The sequence below is a fragment of the Dendropsophus ebraccatus genome, chromosome 2, assembly GCF_027789765.1.
Source record: "Dendropsophus ebraccatus isolate aDenEbr1 chromosome 2, aDenEbr1.pat, whole genome shotgun sequence".
In the NCBI taxonomy this organism is placed as follows: Eukaryota; Metazoa; Chordata; class Amphibia; order Anura; family Hylidae; genus Dendropsophus; species Dendropsophus ebraccatus.
The window spans coordinates 114,664,756-114,687,387 of record NC_091455.1 but is presented as its reverse complement, the minus strand read 5'-3'; the positions used below and the strand labels follow the sequence as shown (position 1 = coordinate 114,687,387).

Here is a 22,632-nt window from a genome sequence, read left to right as displayed (position 1 = left end):
CATATGGGGATAAGTGTTGCTTCACTGCCAGATTCAATTGATGTGCATTGCAGGAACTGTAATTACCACATTATGTAAAGTTGTCTTCTTTGGCTCCAGGATTTTGTCTTTCTAAGGCTTTTTATGTTCAATTGACAGCTATTCCTCTATAGCCCTCCACACACATGCATACTTGGTCCAGCTGTGAGTGCATTTGCTTTCAAAAGGGAGAGAGGAACAAGCAACTGCCAGATACCTATGGCTTATTTCCCATGAGTATTAGACATGCCTAACCCTTTTTTCTCTGCACATCATCTGTTAGGGAGAGAGTTTAGACCTGTGGATACACTTTAAATGGTCACTTGGTGTGTCCATGAGATAGGAGAGGCTTCCTTAAAGGGAATCAAAGACGTTTTGGCATAATTTCCAATCTAATGTGTTTAGTCAAATTTATGTAAATTGTCTAACCTGTCTAACCTGCTGATATATCCCTATAGCGCATGGGGCACTGAGGATGAAGGTAAGTTACTTACTATCATTCTCGGCACAGTTTCTGTGCTATTAGGAGTTTAATCACTATGTTAATATGGTGTTTTGTTGCACTGGGGAGTGGGATTACCACCCAACTGGCCTTTCCTAATATCAACAGAGCAGGCTAGCCGGGGGAGGGGGGGCCTGCAAGGGTGTATCGTTGAAGTGGTGGTGGTACTCCCAATGCCAGTGCACTAAATGTCTAATTAGCACAGAGATACTCCAGCACACACAGAACTCCAGCAAATAATATTTTCTGTATGGGTCTTTATTAAAAATGTTGCTTATTTTTTGTTATGCAGCCTCTGCAGTTTGCTGTGTGAGCTCTATTTTCTCTCTATACTTTTAGGCTATGTTCACACTGCGTATGTTTCCGGCCGTAGTGCGAACCGCGAATATTTGCCCGTAGTTTTGAGGTTAATGCGTACGCTGGAAAGTATACGATATACGCCCGCGCAATGCACACTACGTATGAGCTTACGGCCGGATCGTATACGGCACCGTGAAAAATTAACAAGACCATTGTTTGAGGACGGAAATGTTGAAACTCACGGCTGTGGATTTCCATGCGGTCCCGTACGAAGTACTTATTTCAGCCAAATTTAACTTGATTTTTCGATCCAAAAGGTTCTGTGTGGTTTACAGGGCTGGGCGAAGATTTCCAAGTAAATGACCTGTTTCAGATCGCTTCGAAACAAGCTAGGGAAGCATAACTGTACTACGGGCGTATGTTCGCGGTTCGTACGGATCCGGCCGCATGTCGATTTTTTTCCCACGCCCGCCGCTTCAGCCGCACATGTACGACGGCGTACGAAATGCGGCCGGACTCGTACGCAGTGTGAACATAGCCTTAAACAGCATATATGATTTTGGAGCTGGAAGGCCAAATGTTTAATGTTTATCATCCCTGCTCTACAGTGTAGGACAGGAGACATCCCAGCATGTGAAAAATGCTAATAGGACACTGGGAAAGGAGGTTGGGAGCAGCACACCAACATGGGAAGAAATGGGACAATGGAGAGTACAGCATAGCAGCAATGTGTGAAACCTAATACTTAGTCCCATTAATAATAATAATAATAGTATTTATTTGTATAACACCAACAGATTCCGCAATATATATATATAATATATATATATATATATATATATATATATATATATATATATAATTACAGAGGTTACATAATACACAGTTAAATAATTAGAATAAATAAAAAAACATAGGGGGATACTTGCTAACAAATCTAAAAACACGATTTTGTTTTGGCGTAATTTCCAATCTAATGGGTTTAGTCAAATTTATGTAAATTGTCTAATAGCATAGTAAATGTGTGTTTAAAATAATGGTCTATTAATTAGTCTAATAAATTCACCTGTTTCAGAGCAGACGTAGCGATGCGCCAATATATGCGACTAAAAAATTGCGCAATTAATAAATTTAACTAAAAAGAATTCTGCCACACTTTCGATCTAATTAACAACAAAAAATCTAATTCAAAAAGTCGCATCTAATTTGGATAGTCTTGTCTTAAAAAGCTTCATAAATTCATATTAGATTTATTTTGAGCGCAAACTAGATAAACTACTATTTAAAAGTTTGGGGTCACCCAAACAATTTTGTGTTTTCCATGAAAAGTCACACTTCTTCACCACCATACGTGAAATGAATAGAAAATACAGTCAAGACATTGACAAGGTTAGAAATAATGATTTGTATTTGAAATAACATTGTTTTTACATCACACTTTGCTTTCGTCAAAGAATCCTCCTTTTGCAGCAATTACAGCATTGCACACCTTTGGCATTCTAGCTATTAATCTGTTGAGGTAAGCTGGAGAAATTGCACCCCACGCTTCTAGAAGCAGCTCCCACAAATTGGATTGGTTGAATGGGAACTTCTGGCGTACCATACGGTCAAGCTGCTCCCACAACAGTTCAATGGGGTTCAGATCTGGTGACTGCGCTGGCCACTCCATTACCGATAGAATACCAGCTGCTGCTTCTGCTGTAAATAGTTCTTGCACAATTTGGAGGTGTGTTTAGGGTCATTGTCCTGTTGTAGGATGAAATTGGCTCCAATCAAGCGCTGTCCACTGGGTATGGCATGGCGCTGCACAATTGAGTGATAGCCTTTCTTATTCAGAATCCCTTTTGCCCTGTACAAATCTCCCACCTTACCAGCACCAAAGCAACCACAGACCATCACATTACCTCCACCATGCTTAACAGATGGCGTCAGGCATTCTTCCAGCATCTTTTCATTTGTTCTGCGTCTCACAAACGTTCTTCTTTGTGATCCAAACACCTGAAACTTGGATTTATCCGTCCACAACACTTTTTTCCAGTCTTCCTCTGTCCAATGTCTGTGTTCTTTTGCCCATCTTAATCTTTTTCTTTTATTGGCCAGTCTCAGATATGGCTTTTTCTTTGCCCCTCTGCCCTGAAGCCCAAAATCCCACAGCCGCCTCTTCACTGTAGATGTTGACACATGAAGATGCCAGTTGGGGACCTGTGAGGCGTCTGTTTCTCAAACTAGAGACTCTAATGTGCTTATCTTCTTGCTTTGTTGTGCAACGCGGCCTCCCACTTCTTTTTCTACTCTGGTTAGAGCCTGTTTGTGCTGTCCTCTGAAGGGAGTAGTACACACCGTGGTAGGAAATCTTCAATTTCTTAGCAATTTCTCGCATGGAATAGCCTTCATTTCTAAGAAAAAGAATAGACTGTCGAGTTTCAGATGAAAGTTCTCTTTTTCTGGCCATTTTGAGCGTTTAATTGACCCCACAAATGTGATGCAGAAACACAATCTGCTCAAAGGATGGTCAGTAATGTGGTGGTAATATAGAATTCTAGTTTGCATTTCCGCACAATTCTAGTAAATATAGGAAGTCATTGCTTACCCACAAACTAGGTAATAAACTGCTTAATGACCTTACACTAGTTAATAAAATTCACATTGTTCTTAAAGCGAATGTTGGTCACAATGTTGGCTTCACAGTGCATTTGGATGCCATGGAACAAGGCACTCCTGTCTTTTCTTCCTATGCATTCAGCTTCCACCACTGTTCCACTGAAAACTCCACTGAGCAGTATTGGGTTTCCATTACAACCAGGACAAGAACATGACATCAGACCAGGGTGGCTGTTTGAAGCAGACCTTTGATGTTTGATCCCATCTAAATATCTCAGTATTTCGTTCCTGGCCCAGGTTATGCATTATTGTGCTATTTAGCTATTTTTTTATTCCAGTTTTTGAATACTTTATCTGGTACTTGTTGTACTGTAACATGACCAAGCAGAGTAGGAGTGCAAACTTGGCAAGTTGAGTGACCAAGCCACAGAGGAGAACATGAGATGGACTCTTGGATTGCTTGCAACCTGCACACAAAATTTACTTAAGGAGAGGCAGTATAGACTTAGCTATTCTAATACGAAATTCTCCAGAATAACAGAAGCACAGCTGTCACTGCCGTATTCTCACTGTGCACATTAATGTTTTGGGCCTGGAAATAGTTTACCTATCGTGGAGCCTAGCAACAGAGGCTCCTCACGAAAGAGCAGTTGTGACAGGTCAAAAAGAAATGAAAGTCATGACATTCACCAGTTTAACACACAATCTTAGGTCATGGATGCAGGCTGTTTTCTTTCTTGTTAGCTCTTCCAGCTTATCATAATGGCACCTGCAAAGAACAGTTCTTAAAGGGATGTTGCCTGACTAGCCTTGATTGTTTGGGTAAAGGTAGAGATACTTTAATCAAGGACCATGAGGCAGGCAGAAACCAACGGAGACACCGCTACTCAGTGGTAAGTCATCTTCTATGTTGCACAAACACTATTTTCTACATCTATGTCCAACTCAGCTCAGCAGCATGGTGCTTGGGGCTAGAACTACCCCACTGCCATGTTGCACCATCGCAGTTGTGCAACTGCCAGCCATGTACAAAAATAAACATAAAGGACCACATTTATCATATGTGCCCCTCCTGAGATGAGAGTGACAGCCCACTCAGCCAGTCACTGGCTGTGGCACTGTCCCATCTCTGTCAATAATTGGCTGAGCGGGTTGTCACTCCCGAGATGAGTTTGTCTCGCAAGTGGAGGTTGCTTCCATCAGTAGGAGACATCAAAGATCCACAGTAGGACACTGGGGGAGCGTAGACAGGTAAGTAGTGATGAGTGAACTTGCTGAACCACACTAAAACAGATAAACTCCTACCATTGATTAGTATTTTAGTGTGGTGCCTTTAATGTTTAGTTTGGATGAATGTGAACTTTGCTTCAAAAATGTTTTTTGCTTTTAAGTTCACTTATCAGCTGTCAGCCAAACAAGCATTTGGCCAATGGCTAACTAAAGTACATGGGCCCCTTTACTGGCAAAAATGGATTTTGACCAGCATCACAGCACCTGAGCCAGATGCATATGTTCCTTATTAATACATTGTGTCACAACTATGTTACATTTTAACCAGCAATGCTCACAGTCAGCAAAGGGTCAAACATGAATAGGTGAAAAGTCAAATTTGACCTAAATCAAATTGCATTTTAATAATGCCTTTGTGGTCATTGTATTTAACTGTCATATTTCCATTTAGGCTGGGTTCACACTACGTATATTTCAGTCAGTATTGTGGTCCTCATATTGCAACCAAAACCAGGAGTGGATTAAAAACACAGAAAGGCTCTGTTCACACAATGTTGAAATTGAGTGGATGGCCGCCATTTAATGGCAAATATTTGCTGTTATTTTAGAACAACGGCTGTTGTATTGAAATAATGGCAGTTATTTACTGTTATATGGCGGCCATACACTCAATTTCAACATTGTGTGGACAGAGCCTTTCTGTGTTTTTAATCCACCCCTGGTTTTGGTTGCAATATGAGGACCACAATACTGACTGAAATATACGTAGTGTGAACTCAGCCTTAAGCTGCAGAATGTAGTGAAAAGTGAGAAAAAAACATTAATCTAAAATGTTATATTAAAAATAATACAGTTCAATCAAAAATGAAACAGAATAATAAATTAGCCTTCTTTTTTTGCACCTATCACTATCAGCTAGATTGTACGTCATGACGGGTGGATCATTGCCAAAACTGGTATTATGTCTCATTAAAATTTCAAAGACTTTGCATTGGGATTCATAAAACATTATTTGAAACATTAGTTACAATTAGTAAAGTTGTGACATGTTAAGGTTTGGAATCTCCCTTTCCCCATAATTACAATATCTCTGTACTGTGCCCCCAGCAATTACGTTAAACTGATTTTTATAGGTTCATGACCTACTATGTTTAGAGCATAAATCTTACAGTTTTGTTAATAAAATAGATTTTTTTTATTGATAACTATAAATGTTCGAAATCTGCTTTAGGTTGTTCTTATAAAGTTGGCCCCACACATGAGTGCTGGCGAGACACATGTACATATAATACAGTAAATAATGAAGCGTTAGTGTGAAGCTGCTATGACACAGACTTCCTAATAATGCGCTGCGCTCACATTAAACCTTGGTTGTTAAAATGCCAAGGTCTTATGTAAAATGCTGACTATCCTTATACATGTATCCTTATACAGGAACGACTTTGAATGCATTTATATATACAGTATGAGGCTAATGTTTCTAATATGGGATTTTAGGCCAAAATGACGGCTGTTTATTAATAATAATGAGTGTTCTCCATGATAACTGAAAAAAATAATGAATGTAAATTGCAAACTTGCTTTATATCACATCTACTGTGGATTTAGATTTTGAAAGTTAAAACGACAGTGACAGTTTAAGAAGGCTGCAGGCTATGTGAAAAGTGAAATGGTCTAAAGATAGAGATCAGCGAATCTTTAAAAAACTTGGTTCACAATATTTGCGAATTTTTACAGCAAAATTTGCAATCTTCATGAACTCAACCTTAACAAATCTGTCCCTGTACCTGTCTGCGCTCCCCTAGTGTGCTCTTCTATGTCTTCAGTAGCCTCCAGCTGCGGCCAGTGATTGGCTGAGTGGGCTGTCTTACTCGAGGCACAAGAGTGACAGCCCGCTCAGCCAATCACTGGCTGTGGCACTGGCTGTTTTCAGTGAGTCAGTGATTGCCTGAGTGGGCTGTCACTCTCCAATGAGAAGAAACAGTGCTGCAGTCAGTGATTGCCTGAGCGGGCTGGAGGTGGCTGAAGACACCAGAAGAGGATATCAGGGGAGTGCAGATAGGTGAACAAGCCCTTTATTTTACAAATTTTGTTTAACAATTAACGAAGCTAAATTCGAAAAGCGTGTGACAGAAGTTTATATTGTCTGTCCCTAAAGGAAACTATCAGCAGGTTAGCTGTATGTGACCTGATGATAGCTCCCAATTGCGCATGGGACACTTACCTTTATCCTCTGCGCCATTCCCATGCAGACCGAAGTAAGAAACTCACCTTCATCCTCAGCGCCCTGTGAGCAATAGGGAGTTTTTAGCAGGTTAGGTTACCTGTAATCTAGTAGGAGGGTGTGTTATAGATACATGGTAGCCATCTGAACACTTATCACAATTATATAATAACAGTATATTGTGTGTATGTATCTATAAGAAGCATATGAAAACAAACTGATAACTATCTGCATATATATTTATAAATATATATCTATAAGACTGTTAGAATACCTCTAGCACAGTGAAGATGCCCTCCAAGCTCTCCTGTTGCGTCATACAGCCGTCAGTGGCACTTTGATAGTAGATAAGTTCTGCATATTTTGTGTTAGGATAAGCCATAGTCAAGGATGCAGTGCAGTTTAATTTTGACTCTGAGTTAAAGAGCTTAGCTATAAATCTTGCAGATTGTTTGGGTTTAACCATTATCTAGCTTTGAAAGCAATCACTTTCCTACAAGGTCATCAAAGAGAGCATTTCTGCTCAGGAACAGACTGGACCTGCTCATTGCAGAATCCAATGATGTGTTTGTTTCAGCTCCTGTTCACTATTTATTGTTTTTTTATTTGGCTATGTAGAAATAGGCACAAACATGATGTAAACCTAGGCTTTTTCTACAGTAACAACAGTGTGGAGTCCCCATGAAAAGTGCCTGGACCATCTCCCAATGCCAACAAAGATACCTGAGCACTAAAACATAACTTTTACTAGTCAGGCCTAAAAAGTTAAAGTTAATCTAAGAAAGTTAATCTAAGATCTGTCCTGGGGTCCGTTCGGCAGATGATGCAGTTATTGTGCTAAAAAACAACTTTTAAACTTGCAGCCCTGTGTCAAACTGGCGTGGTTTACAGTGTCTGTGCATTAGGCTGGCACAACCTCTCTGCCCTTCCTCCCCACCCTCTTCATCATTAGGAATGCTCCAGGCAGATTTTCTCCTTTTCCTCACCTGTGTGAGCATGGCACATGGGCTGGATCATTAAGGCACCTGTGCAGTGTTCACTGCAGAGGAATAGGAAAAATCCTGCCAGTGGCATTCCTAATGATGAAGAGGGTGGGGAGGAGGGACAGAGGGCTGGTGCAAAGTTAGGGTACAAATACTCTACGCCACGGCAGTTTGGAGCAGGGCTGCAAGTGGTTTGAGGGGGACAGATTGTGGGTACAGAGTCACTTTAAGGACCGCAAGCATGTGCAGGTATTCATAACACCAGAGGGACATCACTCCAACTCGAGTCTTACCATTGACCGTTTGCCAGCCTGAGGGGATGCAATAAGGTGCTCCTGTTTTTATTGATTATCTCCTCAGTTGTTGAACTTCTGACTCTGATTTAAGGGGTGGACTATACAGTATGGCACTATGAATTATCATTTGGTGCCACCATACTTACCTCAAGCTGATCAGACATTACAGAGTTCCTGCTTTGTCTAGCTATCATCACATGAAAAATAACGTGTTGGGTTTGGGTTTTTTTGTGTGTTTTTTTTGTGCCTTGAGGTAAATGCCTTGAGGTAAATATTTGCGGACCTGGTAGTCTAGTGAAGAAGACTGATAGGGTCTGATGTTTATCCACTATGGTACCATTATACTGTGAGAAACCTATAAGACTATCTGTGGTCCTGGTGGGTTAATTGGCAAAATTGGTATAGCACACCTTACCAGTGGGTATATGAAGATATTTGTGTTTGTTTGTTTTTTTTGTTTTTTTTTTTTTACTTTTTAAGCCTGACTAGTAAAAGTTATATTTTTAATTTGTGATACGTCTCTGTGAACAACATATGGTACTTTTCACAGCTGCTGTGCAATCCAAACTAGAGGTAACGTTTAAGATTTTTATTATATGTATCTGTGGTACCCACGGGGATGGTGAGCACTATAATGTGGGCCAGCTGAGAGTAGTAGTGTTCTGTCATGTGGCCAGGTGGTGCAGGTAACACATCTACACAGTCCAATTACACTACACTCTGCTGTAGAGGACACCCACAGTTTTGTTGTACAAAAACCGGTGGGGAATATACAGGAACAATATTTAGCATCATGACAGACACACTTTACTTAATCTGGCTATAATGCCACAAAAAATGAAGTATTTCAAGAGAGTGCTTGTACAGCTTTCCCTCCCTTGTCTTGCCAATTTTCCCTGCCTGGATCAAGAACAGGTTCTTTGAAAGTAGAATTGTCCTCTCAGTGTGATCTAAAGGCAGCCTTGGGTGAAACCTCTCAAACTCCACGCACTGCTGCGATCACCATGTATATGACCCACCCAGATCTGTCTTAGGTGAAGGTAGCAACTTAAACAGGATCTTGCTTGTAACAGGTGTAACTGGGAAATGGAAGCTGGCAGACACAACCTCACACCACTGTGGACTTAAGTTTGCAGGGATTGGATTGGATAACATGGGATGAGGTTGAACCTGGTAGACTCTTTTCTCTTTCAGATTGAAGCTGTTACTGAAAAGGTCATGTGATCAAACCCCTTATATCCTTGTGCGTGGTACAAGCATCACTGGAAACCAAGGGGGAGTGGCAGATATCTGAGTCTCCTGGTTTCCAGCCACTCATGTAGTAATAGGTTCTCTTTAAGACACATCTGCAAATTATTTTTTTTTAGCTGGGAAAGGGGTACTAGGACCCTGCATAGATCTATTATTACTACTAAAGTATATTACTGTTACCATTAATGTAAAAAACATCTTGCGTTCCAATTCAGACATTCTCTGTGTGTTTTGGTGGAAGTAATCCAGACAGTCCCTTTTAGGTTGTGTCACATTGTTTCCATTCCCTAGCCATCTGCACTACTTAGACTATGGTGAATGACGTTGAACCTTAAACATGACTTTCACTACAAAGCAGCAAAACTCACAAGGACATTCTTACCTCTAAGACTAAATGATTAAACAGGAGCTGCAATATTCTGCAAGCGTCTGTTTTTCATCAACGAGTCTCTCCTCTGGAGATTTTCTGTATAGACATATAAGGTACAAAACTAGCACAATTTTACAAAGGACCAGGAAGACTGGAATGTATGTCATAGGTCATGTTTATGTCTCTGGAAGGGTGTGCTGCACTATAGTTTAACTTGACTTCTGGTGACAATGAATTTGAATGAACTGAATTATTTGATAGACTTCCCTACATTCATACACATTATCTTATACTAATAGCCACATTCAGAGAGATATTTTAGCTGTATTGTCAGTGAACTGCTAAAATAGTCTGGCGTCGTAGCACTAACTCCGCAGGATGCCACATTCCTTCACTTGTAACGTGAACCCTGGGCCTCACTCCCCCTCCATAGGGCAAAGATGTGAGAGCTTTAGCAAGTTTAGGGTATACATGATTGCTGCTAAATATATACAAATAAGAATTTCTGAAAGCAGGATAGATTTCTGTGTTATTTCTGTTCCACAGTGTTTTCTAGCTGCCGTCTGAGCCAGTACCCAAACACTGTATGCTCTTTTATAGTAATGATGCTAGAGAACAATTGTCTGCTTATTTTAGTCATTGCTCTAGGAATTGTTGGTGATGGATGGATGCAATGTCCATATGAGGTTTGTCTCAAATATGAAGTACTTCACTTAAGCTTATAATACTTACTAAGTCCAGCACACAGCCGCCTCTATCCTTGCATACATTACCTCATTTATGTGGCTACTGTTAATATAAAAGTAAATCTCCAATTATCTTCTTATTACTGTGTTGTTATGACTCGAGTTAACTAAGGCCTTTCTCCAGGCAAAACCACAAGTTTGAAATGCCAAATACAATTGCCCTTGTACAAATAGGATGCAAGTCAATGTGACCACTTCCTCATGTTGCACTACAGGTGGGCCTGGCACACTGCATTGGTGCCATTCCAGACTGAGAGCCCAGTGAATGTTCCCTTTGTTTTCTTCATGGCACCCACAGTGGTTGTTTTCATATACTAATTAAATAAAAACGTTAATTTATCCCGTTAATGTATCTCATTTTACAATACATGTCTGAATGTCTACAGTACATCTAAATGGACTGACCTGAAACATGTTTAAATGTGTGCAGTATTAGGCTATGTGCACACTTAGTAAGAGACCAGCCGTTCCGTGACCCGTCCGGTCTCTGAAAAGATCATCCCGGCAGATACTGCAGTAACGGACGGATGATCTTTTCTGCCACAGGGTCACGGGGTCACTCCCCACAGCACACTATGGAGCAAGCGGCCGGAGCAGTTTGCTCCACAGTGTGCACTGACATGGTTTTCTACAGCCGCTATTCAATGAATAGCAGCCTCAAAAAACTAACATGTGGCCGTGGTTATACAACATCCGTGTGTGAACATAGCCTTATGCTGTTTATATTATGTAAACTGCATATTACTTGAATATATATTAAAACGAATGTACCACTAATACATCGCTTTTTTTGTTTTCTACATGAATAGACCGGTGTCAGCTCAATGGAGCCAAATCACAGAGGGGAGGGCAGATCAGGTGGTAATACAAATGTTGTTTATGGTGTGTTTACACAGACAAATTATCTGACAGATTTTTGAAGCCAAAGCCAGAAATAGATTTGAAAAGAGGAAAAATCGCTATCTTTTCTTTATGACCTGTTCCCTGTTTATAGTCTGTCCCTGGCTTTGGCTTTAATAATCTGTCTGTGTAAACACAGCATGTGTCTCTGATTGCAGGTGGTAGAAATGAAGGTTGTGTATGTGATAGTTGTGATCCTTACAGCCAGCAGGGAGGAGTTTCCCTCTTCTGGTAGGTAGCAGCCTAGTAACTGCTTCTGCTACAGCTTGTGCTAGATTGCACGGCCTAATAACAGTGCAGGTGTAAGTGGCAGATGCATTTATTGGTTATGTTATTGTTGTTAGTAATTATTTTTATGGTGGAACAGTTAAAACAAAGTATAAGACAGGTGAAAATACATCCTGTAATTTAATCCAGCAAGATGTGCTGTAGGGACAGTCAGGATGTATATACATAGTCATTAGGTCCTTTCACAGCCATTTTACAGTTATCTGATGGCCAGTGCTCTGTAATTACTAGCGATGAGCGAATACTGTTCGATCGTATAGATATTCGATCGAATAGTGAGATATTTGAATGTTCGATATTCGTACGAATATCCCGTGAATATTCGACAAATATTCGATAAGCGCTCACATCTCCCAGATTCCGGTTTTACCATCCAAATGGTCAAATAGATGTTTTTCACTAATCAAATACTTGTTCCCATAGACTTTAATGGGATCGAATATTCGAATATTCGCAGGATATTCGTATGAATATTGAATATTCAAATATATCACTATTCGCTCATCACTAGTAATTACTCACTTTGTAGGCCATTGGTTCCCAACCTTATGTGTTATAAATTATCATTGAAAGCAACACCACTGTACACCAATCAGGCATAATGATAGAAACCACCAGTCTAAAAATGTCAGTCTTGGTCATCCTAGCAGAGCAGCTCTGACCTGCTTACACGAGGATTCCACAAGATCTTTGAAAATGTTCTGGGGCATCTGGCACCAAGATGTTAGTAGCATTTCTTTTGAATTGGAAAGAACATCCAACAAATTCTTCATTAGACTGAGATCTAAGGAATTTGAGGCTTATACAACAACTTGAACCCTTATACAGGTTCCCCAAACTATTCTTAAACAATTTTGACAATGTGGCTAGGCAGCCTATCCTGCTGGGAAAGGTCGCTGCTGTTATGGAATACAGTTGCCATGAAGGGGTGTACCTGGTAAGCAGCAATGTTAAAGTGTCACTGTCGTGAATTTTTTTTTTTTTTGCAGAAATCAATAGTCCAGGCGATTTTAAGAAACTTTGTAATTGGGTTTATTATCCGAAAAATGCATTTTTATCATGAAAAAGCAGTTTGAAGCTCTCCCCCCGTCTTCATTGTTCTCCTATGGAGAGAGCTAAAGAAAAGACTAAAACAGGACAACAAAGAGTTAATCTACAAATCCCTCACCTGATATCTCTTGGGACAGTCACCACTGACCTCCCTGACCTCGGATTACAGCTGTCACCCAGCTCCGTGCCTGTAATCCTCTGTTATCTGCTTTCTGCTGCCGGCTAACTCCCTCCTTCCTCCTCCCCCCTCCCCTCTCTATAGGAATAGACAGAGTGTGACTCATGCAACAAGTCACAATTTTCAGATTTTTTGGAGTGGATGAAAAAGAGGAAGGAGGGGGGGACCTGGGAAAAGGCTTTTTACATGCAGATAATGGCAGATTTGGCTAATAAACCCAATTACAAAGTTTCTTAAAATCGCCTGGACTATTGATTTCTGCAAAAAAAAAAAATACGACAGTGACTCTTTAAGGTACAGTAGGTGATAGGGGTCAAAATAACTTCCAATGAATGTCAGGACTGATTGTTTCCCAGCAAATCATTGTCCAGAAAATCACACTGACATCTGGGTGCCATCTTTTTCCCAGGTCAAAAGTGTCCAAGCATCCAGATATCCACAGGATATGAATAAAAGTGTGTTTCCTTCACCTTCTTCCATTACTCCTGGTTCAGCTCGGATGCTCATGTGCTCACTCTAGGTTCCCATAGTTAAGAAGGGGCACTCTGGTTGGTTGGTATGCAGCCCCAGTCTAGACTTTGCCCCCCAAGATTGTGTAATGCAGTTTAAAAGTTTTAAGGAAGGTCAAAACCATTGCAAACTGAGGTTACCCCACAAGGTGGCGTTTTGGAGATACCTCCACTCATCAACCATCACAGTTTGGCCATTCAGATCCTTGCTCTTGCCTATTTTTCTGCTTCCAACATATCAACCTCAAGACTTGACTGTTCACTTGCTGCCTCCTGTATCACATCCCTTGAGAAGTTACATCATTTACATAATAAGTGTGAATCACTCCACTTGTCAGTTGTTTTAATGTTGTGGCTGATCATTGTGTGTTGTATGTGTTATTAGCCATCCAAGATTCATTGTTAGCATGCAAGTCCTACCTTGTTTAATAACCGCTGTATGCCAAACTCTTATTCATTTTATTGGGCAACTGACAAAATAAACTGCAGAACCTGCAAAAAATGACTGGTACATGAGAAGCAAGCTTCATAATAAATCTCTAGTTGCTCAGACAGCAAAAAATTTCCAGACGTTAACAATAAATCGTTGTACTCCATTATACAAGTTCTGGATTTACATAATGGTGTGTTGTTGGAAATTTTAGAAGCACTGAAAATCTTTACTTTTTTTCTGTTTCTTTAGGTATTTACATACAAACAAAGCACACTTACTCGGCAGAAGGTTACCACTATGCATCCAACCAGCGCAAATGGTGTCGAAGACATGGCAGCACTCTGTGATCTTCATGAAGGATCGATTATGTACAATCTTTATCGAAGGTACCAGGAGGACAAAATATATGTAAGTGTTACATTAGACAGCGTTAGATATAGCTTAGTCCTAATTAACTAATTTAATGTCATGTGCCCATAGATCAGTGAGAGGAGCACTCAGCCACAAGCTTCTCCCCTCTTATTCTAGCGATTGATCAAAGTTTGAACTCCGAGACCCCAACCAAGCAAAACTTTTTACTTTTCTCTACAACATGTCAAAAGTTTTTTTTAAAGTGACAGGTATTCTTAAAAAATTGTGTGAAATTTTTACTTAGCCCTTAGGGGACACAACCAGTTTTCATTTTTGCACTTCCGTTTTTTCCTACTTGTGTATATAAGGCCATAGCGCGTGCATTTTTCCACCTAAAGACCCAGATGAGCCCATTTTGCGCCACTATTTGTACTTTGCAATGGCAGACGTAATTTTTGCCTAAAATATGCTATGAAACCAGAAATTATGTGTGTTGAAATTGGAAAAAAAAAAAACACATTTTTTTTTTTTTTTTTTTTTTTTGGGGGGGGGGGGGTTACGCCATTCGCCCTAGGGTAAAACTGTTATACATGTTCCTCAAGTTGTTAAGATTACAATGATATGTAACTTGTATAACTTTTATTTTATTTGATGGCTTTTAAAAAATATATGTTCCTTAAAATTGCTCTATTACCATACTTATAGCACTTTTATTCTTTGGTCTATGGGTCTGTGGGGACTTCTACTATCACTGCTCTGATCTCTCATTGAGATCTATGCAGTATAGTTATACTGCATAGATCAATGAGATCTGTGCTCTATTGTTTTCAGCTGCTACAGCCGAAAGCAATAGAGTGCCTAGCCGGGACCAGCGCCATTACGGCGCAGACCCCGGCTGGCTTCAGATTCAGACCACCAGGGAAGGCCTACAATAAGTATTTAGATGGAGCTGTCAACTTTATACTTAATTAGCGGGCACGGTTATCGCATTGTGCCCGCTAATAGCCGCGGTCCGGGGCTGCATGTAGCACCAGGGATCGCGGCAATTCAGAGGAAGGTAACATCCTGGTGCAGCTATGGGTTATACTGTCCCTGTCATTACAACTTGCAAGATCTAAGTCAACAGTAGATGTGAAATAAAGCAAGTTTGCATTACATTCATTTTTTTTTTTTTTTTTTTTTAGTTATGGAGAACACGGCACTTCCTGTTTTCTGACTCTTTTTCTCAGAAAACAGGAAACAGTCAGAAAACAGGAAGGCCGTCATGTGATTGACAGACATATTGAGCCGTGACTCTGTACTGGCCAGAATTCCTGTGTTTAGTCTGTTTTTTTTAACCAGCACAAGTCAGAAAATCTGCCTTCCGGACATGGAACCTGGATTTATATATATGTTTAGCTTTGTTTTACAGCATGATAACAACATAAAAAATATTGAATGTATATAGTAAACTTGCTTTATATCACATCTACTGTTGATTTAGATTTTGAAAGTTGTAATGACAGTAACACTTTAAAGTGTACCTCCAGTGTTTGCTTTAAAAATGTTTTAATGATTGTGCAGCATTGTACATTTCTTTATTGTACACCTATTTTAATCTTGGCACTGGTGTAGGTATCAGCTTCCTGCTGTGTCTCCATAGCTCTGGTCTCCAGCGTGAGACTCAGCATAATGTAAAATAAAAAAAAAAGTCAAACCCAGCATGTAAAAATTGGAAGTGTAAAATGCACTTTCTTTTGGTTGCATTATCTAGGATCTAGCTGTGTGAGGAGACACAGGGTATTCTTTATCTTCTGTATTTGTGTTTTATTTATTGGTTACGTTAGCAGAGCTGCATCATCACTTAGCCTTCAGCAAATGGTTATGTCTGTAGGACAATTCCCACATATATTGCACAATGCTAACATAGAATATACATAGTAAGCAGCATCATACTTTATATTCATACAGCTTAGTTCCCAAAACATAAAGGTGCACACAGCTTCCAGCTGACAGGCACTTGCTTCCAGCTTGGCAATCTTTTTGAAGCCTATTACACATAGATTTTTTCTGTCCTTGCCTGGGGAAGACAGGGATCATCTGGTTAATTATCTTATTCATTCAATCTCTTCTCTTACAATCATTGCTTCAATTCCTGGAAGTGTTAATTCACTTATTTTTTTAAACTCATCTTTTTGTAACAGAAGCATTATATGTGTATAGATTTTGCTATTGTATATATTCCATTGTAATAATTTTTAAGGAAACCTAACAGCAGGTCAAAAGACTTTAACCTACTGTTATGTCCCCACAGTGCATGGGACACTATAAATAAGGTTAACTTTGTTATCATCCCAAGTGCCATTTTTATAAAAAGAAATCTTTTGTTTAATTTTAATTTACCCACTCCTCCTCATGAATAGTCATCCAGCACTCATCACTGCATAGGGCCACCTTAATATTCAGGAGGAGGCAGAGGGTGGTAGTCCCTAGATTATGCCATGACTTTTTGATCTGTGGGGTTCTGACCTCTGGGACCCCCACCAATCAGTTCTGTGATGCAGTATTATGGCCCCTTCACAGTCCCCTCCATGCTCTGTTTAAGGGCCTAGAGCATGATGCATTTTAATAAGTAGTTGTGTTACTGGACTTATGTCTCCTTCCCTTCAAGGTTAATAGGGTCTCAGAGAATGGACCCCCATTGAACAAAAATTCATGGCGTCATGGCATATCCTACCAGTATTTTTTCTTTATAAGTTGGGAATGGTCATCTGCATATTTTTTATAATAATAACAATATTTATTTGTATAGCGCCAATAGATTCCGCAGCACAATACAAGGGTTACATATACACATAACAGGATTAGATAATTCAAATAAATATAGATTCAGAAGGAGTGAGGGACTTGCTCACAAGAGCTTACAGACTACAAGGACTGGGGGTAACACAAGAGACAGTAAGTGCTTTATTTAAAATCGGTCCAGCCATTGTAAATAATATCGGAGAGTGCCTGTAAGTGTTGAGCAAGCCAGTCACCCGCCAACCTCTGAGTACAGGTAAAAATAAAAAGTGTATGGAACAGTCAGAGATATACAGTAGAAGGTGAGAGGACAACCGAGGAGGAAACAAAATTTAGGGAATGTTATAAGCGTGCCTGAAGAGATGAGTCTTTAGAGCACTCTTGAAACTGTGAGTGTTGGGAATGAACCTGATGTCTTTGGTTAGGGCGTTCCAGAGAACTGATGCAGTACAAGAACAGTCTTGGAAACAGGAGTGAGAGGTTCTGAGATGTTAGTGTAAGAGCATTGGCAGAACGTAGGGCACAGGTAGGGTGGTCGGTGGAGATGAGGGAGAAGATGTATGGAGGGGCAAAATTTTGGAGAGCTTTATGGGTGAGGAGTTTGAATTGAATTCTGGACTTAATGGGCAACCAGTGCAGTGACTGGTGTGGGGGGAGATGTCCGTTTAACGGATGGAAAGGAAGATGACTCTGGCTGCTGCATTCAGGATAGACTGGAGAGGGGAGAGTTCAGAGAGAGGAAGACCGATTAGTAGGGAGTTACAGTAGTCAAGCGGAGAATGGATTGACACTAACTGGTTTGTTAGCCTGGCTTACTGATGTGGCATAGACAAAAATGTCTGCACAACCAGAAGCTTACTTTCTTTATCTGAAGTGCCGTACAGTAAATATGGTAGTCATGGGATCAAGCAGTAGTTGGCAAATTATTACATCTTCTGGTTTATCAATATAATATAAATAAACCCAATAATAATAATAAATAATAATAATAATAATAATATCATCAATGATAATTAGGGACTGGTGATGACAATATGCACCTGGCAACATATAACAGCAGTATAGAATCAACCGGAAATAATTAGAATTAACTGGAGATGAGCGAACCAAACTTCCCAAATCAAGATTTTTTCAAAATTTTGCAAAAAAATTTGAAATTTAGAAACTAACCTAGTTTTTCGAAAGCAGCCACACATATTACATTACATTACAGCAAACAAACAGGTGCAAAGGGTTAATTATATTTTTTTCGTACAGTTTTGCCTAATCAACCAAAAGGATCATGCATGGTTCAATAAACCAAAAGGATCATGCATGGTTCAATATATTATAAGGGTACGGGTAACTTAACCCCTTCCCCCAATATGACGTCCAAGGACGTCATGAAAAGCAGTGGCAGAATGCATCATGACGTCCCTGGACGTCATGCCTTTTCTGCCTCCTCCCACTGTCCCTGGCTGAGATCGGGCAGCAGGAGGAGGCTGTGTCACACAGCCTCCTCCTGCTGCCACTGCCCGGAGGGGAGCCGTGCTCCCCCCCCCCCCCGGCAGTTAACCCCATAAACACCGCAGTCAGTGTGACCGCAGTGTGACCGCAGTGTCTATGGGGAGATTCCCGACAGCAGGTTGATGGGAAGGCAGGAGGAGGCTACAGCACGTTGCCCCCTCCTGTCGCCACTGCTGTAATGCTCTCCCCAGGTCCCCCTTCCTTCAACCTGTAATGTCCGGGCTCCCCCCGCCCCGATCCAGCTCCCCCCGTTCTACTCTTCCCCAGTTCTCCTCTCCCTTCCTCTACTTGTCCCCCTCCCCTCCAGATTCGGCTCCCTCCCCATGCTCGTCCTCCCCGCCCCCGTGTTCCTCCCGTGCTGCCCTCTGTGCTCCTCCCCCCCCCCCTCCCCCGTGCTCGTGCCCCCCGTGCCTACCTCCCTGTGCTCCGTTCCATCCTCTCCCTCCCCTTGTCTCCCGTCCCCATGCCCCGGGCTACGGCTCCCCCCCGTGCTATATGATCAGGTCCCTGCACTGATTATTTGAATCAGCTGCAGGGACCTGATAGTTTGAATGACTGTCAGTGTGTGTGACACTGACACTCATTCACTCTAAAATGCATTACAGCACAGCTTATGTGCTATAATGCATTATATATATACCTGCAAAAGTAAAAAAAAAAAAAAAAAAACACATACACACAAATACATAAATAAATAAAAAATTAAAACAAATAAATTAAATAAATACATACATAAATAAATAATTAAAGTAAATATACACATTCCCCATCCCCCCTTTATAAATGATCCCCTATAAATAAGATACACATATTTGGTATCGCTGCGTCCGTAATGACCCCGTCTATTAACCTGTTACATTAATTATACCGCCAGATTAACACCGTTCAAAAAATAAATAAGAAACTAACCAAAATGACAATTTTTTGTTAATCCCGCCCCCTAAAAAATATAGAGAACAGCTATCAAAACGTCACATGTACTCAAAAGGTGTACTGCTAAAAACGTCATCTTATGCCGCAAAAAAAGCCCTCACATATCTCCATTGGCGAAAAAATTTTAAAAGTACTGCCCTTACAATATGTAAGACACAAACAGTATTTATAGTATAAATGCCATAAACTATAAGAAAAGTTATATAAAATGGACATCACTGTAATCGTACCAACCTGACAAATAACAATAACATGTCATAGATGATGTATAGTAAACGGCGTACAAAAAAATGGTGAAAAACAGCTGCTAAATTGTGTTTTTTATTCGTACCACCTCATAAAAAATTAAATAAATATTGATCAGGGTGTCAAATGTCCCCCAGAATGGTACCGAAGGAAACGTCAACTTGTCTTACACAAATATTTTGGCACCGCAAGGCCCTGTGACATGGTATAATGGCTAAAAAACAGGTCTCTGTCATGTCTGCGGCCTGTGGTTAAGTCAGGTGACGCACTGCGGCCACATATAGGGGATTTCTAGTAACACTGGAATAAGGGGAATAAATAGTGAGTGGTATTTCTCAGTTAATATTTGCTGTGTTAGAGGAAAAAATAGATTAACATAGAATGTCTGCCAAAAAAATAAAAAAAAATTAATTTCTCCTCCAACATGCTTAAATTTCTGCAAAACACCCAAAGGGTTAATACACTTATGAAATGTTACTTTGAATACTTTGAGGGGTGCAGTTTTTACAGTAGAGGGATTTATGGGGATAACTTACATACAGGCCCCACAAATCCACTTCAGAACTGGACTGGTCCCTAAAAAAATCAGAATTTGACATTTTCCTGATATTTGAAAAATCGCTGCAAAATTTTGAAGTCCTCTAACATCCTAACAAGTAAAAGGACGTTCACCAAATGACGTCACCATAAAGCAGACATGTTGTAGATATTGCAGTAATAATTAGTTCATGTGGGATGACTATCTTTCTTAGGAAAAGAGAATTTTGAATATAAAGGATTGTAAATTTTTCTAATTTTGGGGCAAATGTTGTGTTTTTTACAAAAAAAATACTTAGTGTATCAACCAAAGTATACCACAAACATACAGAGGAATATGTCACGAAAAAACAATCTCAGAATAACCACGATAGTTAAGCGCATCGCAGAGTTATCACTACATAAAGAGACATAGGTCAGATTTGCAAAATAGGCCCTGGTCATTAAGGCCAAAACAGGCTGCAGAGGCAAGGGGTTAAAATCTAACTGGACTCAGATAGATAAGCAAGTATCCTTGTGGCCTTTAGCCAAAACAACAAGAAATTGAAAAAGATGGAAATAACAATAGCCATGATAACTGTCTAACTAAATTTCATTAGTGTAATACTTTATTTTCAGTCCTTATAAAGGGTTTTTCATCATTGCAGTGTTATTGCAAATATAAACTATAAATAAATTGTCAAATATTTCCTTTCCCATACAGCCTGATGGATCATAATTACAAAATCAACACATAGAATGTCTCCAAAGTCTGTTTTTCCTCACTATGAGAGCAATGAACCAAACCACAGACTATTCCATTCTTGTTTATATAAAGGTAGATGATGTGTAATGTATTTTTAACTTTATTGGACCATAGGATAACTGAGAAATTTGGATAATTTGGGAAGAGATTATTTTTATGTTTTCCATAAGTCATTCTACAGTATGGAAAGCAAACAACTATCTAACCTGGGGATGATCACACTCTATTCATTCAGCATAGACTAGTAAAGATGACAAAATGGAAAGGAAATAAAATTCTCCTCACCCATAAACAACCAGAAGACACATTTATGGTAAATGTTGTATACAAAATATTTTATATTTAAAGTATATGGTTACTGTGCAATAAAAAAAATAGTAATATAAAACTATGTGTATATTTGTTCCATATACATTTTAATGACCATGAGAGACGAGTTGACACATTGGTTAATATTGCCATCCTACAGTACCAGAAAAAAAGAATGTATTTTCTGTTTGAATGAGAAATCTATGGGTGCTCAAACTCCAAAACTACTCAAGCTCATTTTTTATGTTACCAGAGCTCGTTGAGATATGAAAGATGGGCTGTTATTGGTTCCTGTTTTCCTGTTAATCAGTTTTCATTTATTAGCCCTATAGTTTAGCGTTTTTGCTATCACAGGAAACCACCAACAGATTTCATGTTCTACCAAACTAATGACATGCTGCTATGTTAGGGTGGTATTACACTGGACGATCGTTGGACGATTAATGATAAAGATCCCTATGACAAACGATAATAGTCGTTACTTGCGGTCGTTCTTGCGCTCATCCTTTCCTGGCTGAATGACCGAATATTGTGTTATGACACCAAACGATGTTCAAACAATTTGTGAACAATCAACGATAAAAATAGGTTCAGATTCTATCAAACGATCAACGATTTCTCGTTAAATACGAATTTTCTAACCATTTTCGAACGATAATAGTCCAGTGTAATACGGCTCTTAGCAATGTACCATTCATTTAAGTGATGCTAGTGAGACTAGTTCTAAAAACCCATAAAACTTTTATGGATTCTATAGCCCCATTCACTATAGGAGTCCAAACTTAAGCACCCCCAATGGTATTGCATGTGTCAAAAGATTTATTTAATGTTTCTGAAATGCTTACTATGATTGTCTCTCACTATCTTAGGCTTTATTAATTCTTATTTTAGGGAACAATATTGAAGATGTATATCAGGCTCTCTTTATTTGCTTTGAAGTGATCATAGTCTGCTATTTCTCAGCACTGAACGGGAGGGTGTAATTTACAGTTCTGCCTTCCCACACTCTATAGAATATGCATGGAATGCATGGCTTTATGAACAGGAAACCAAAGTCCTGATATGAAATAAAAGCCAGCTTTAATAGAGGACTTCTATCTTTGGAGCTACATACTTCGTATTTGTGTGTAAAGCTGCCTCCAGCTGCAGGGAGTATCAGATGTGGCCGTAAAGCATTAAACAAGAGGCATGCAAAACCTTATTGTTAAAGTATGATATATACAAATGGTACTGAACAGTTGATAATTTGTTTTATAAACAGTGATTTGTTTCCTAGTTTTGTCTGTAACAGTTTGTTTTATTGAGACATGCATGCAAGGAACTATTACCTTCAATGGTTCTTGAA

General features: G+C 39.7%; 1 protein-coding gene across 1 annotated transcript in view; it reads left to right on the top strand.

Annotated features, from left to right (window-relative positions):
• Nucleotides 1-22,632, top strand: part of MYO10 (myosin X) — a 196,994-nt gene that overhangs the window by 56,611 nt on the left and 117,751 nt on the right. The window contains exon 3 of the mRNA XM_069958144.1: nt 14,129-14,287. Coding sequence (XP_069814245.1) covers nt 14,129-14,287 — 159 coding nt within the window. The remainder of the gene's footprint in view (nt 1-14,128; nt 14,288-22,632) is intronic.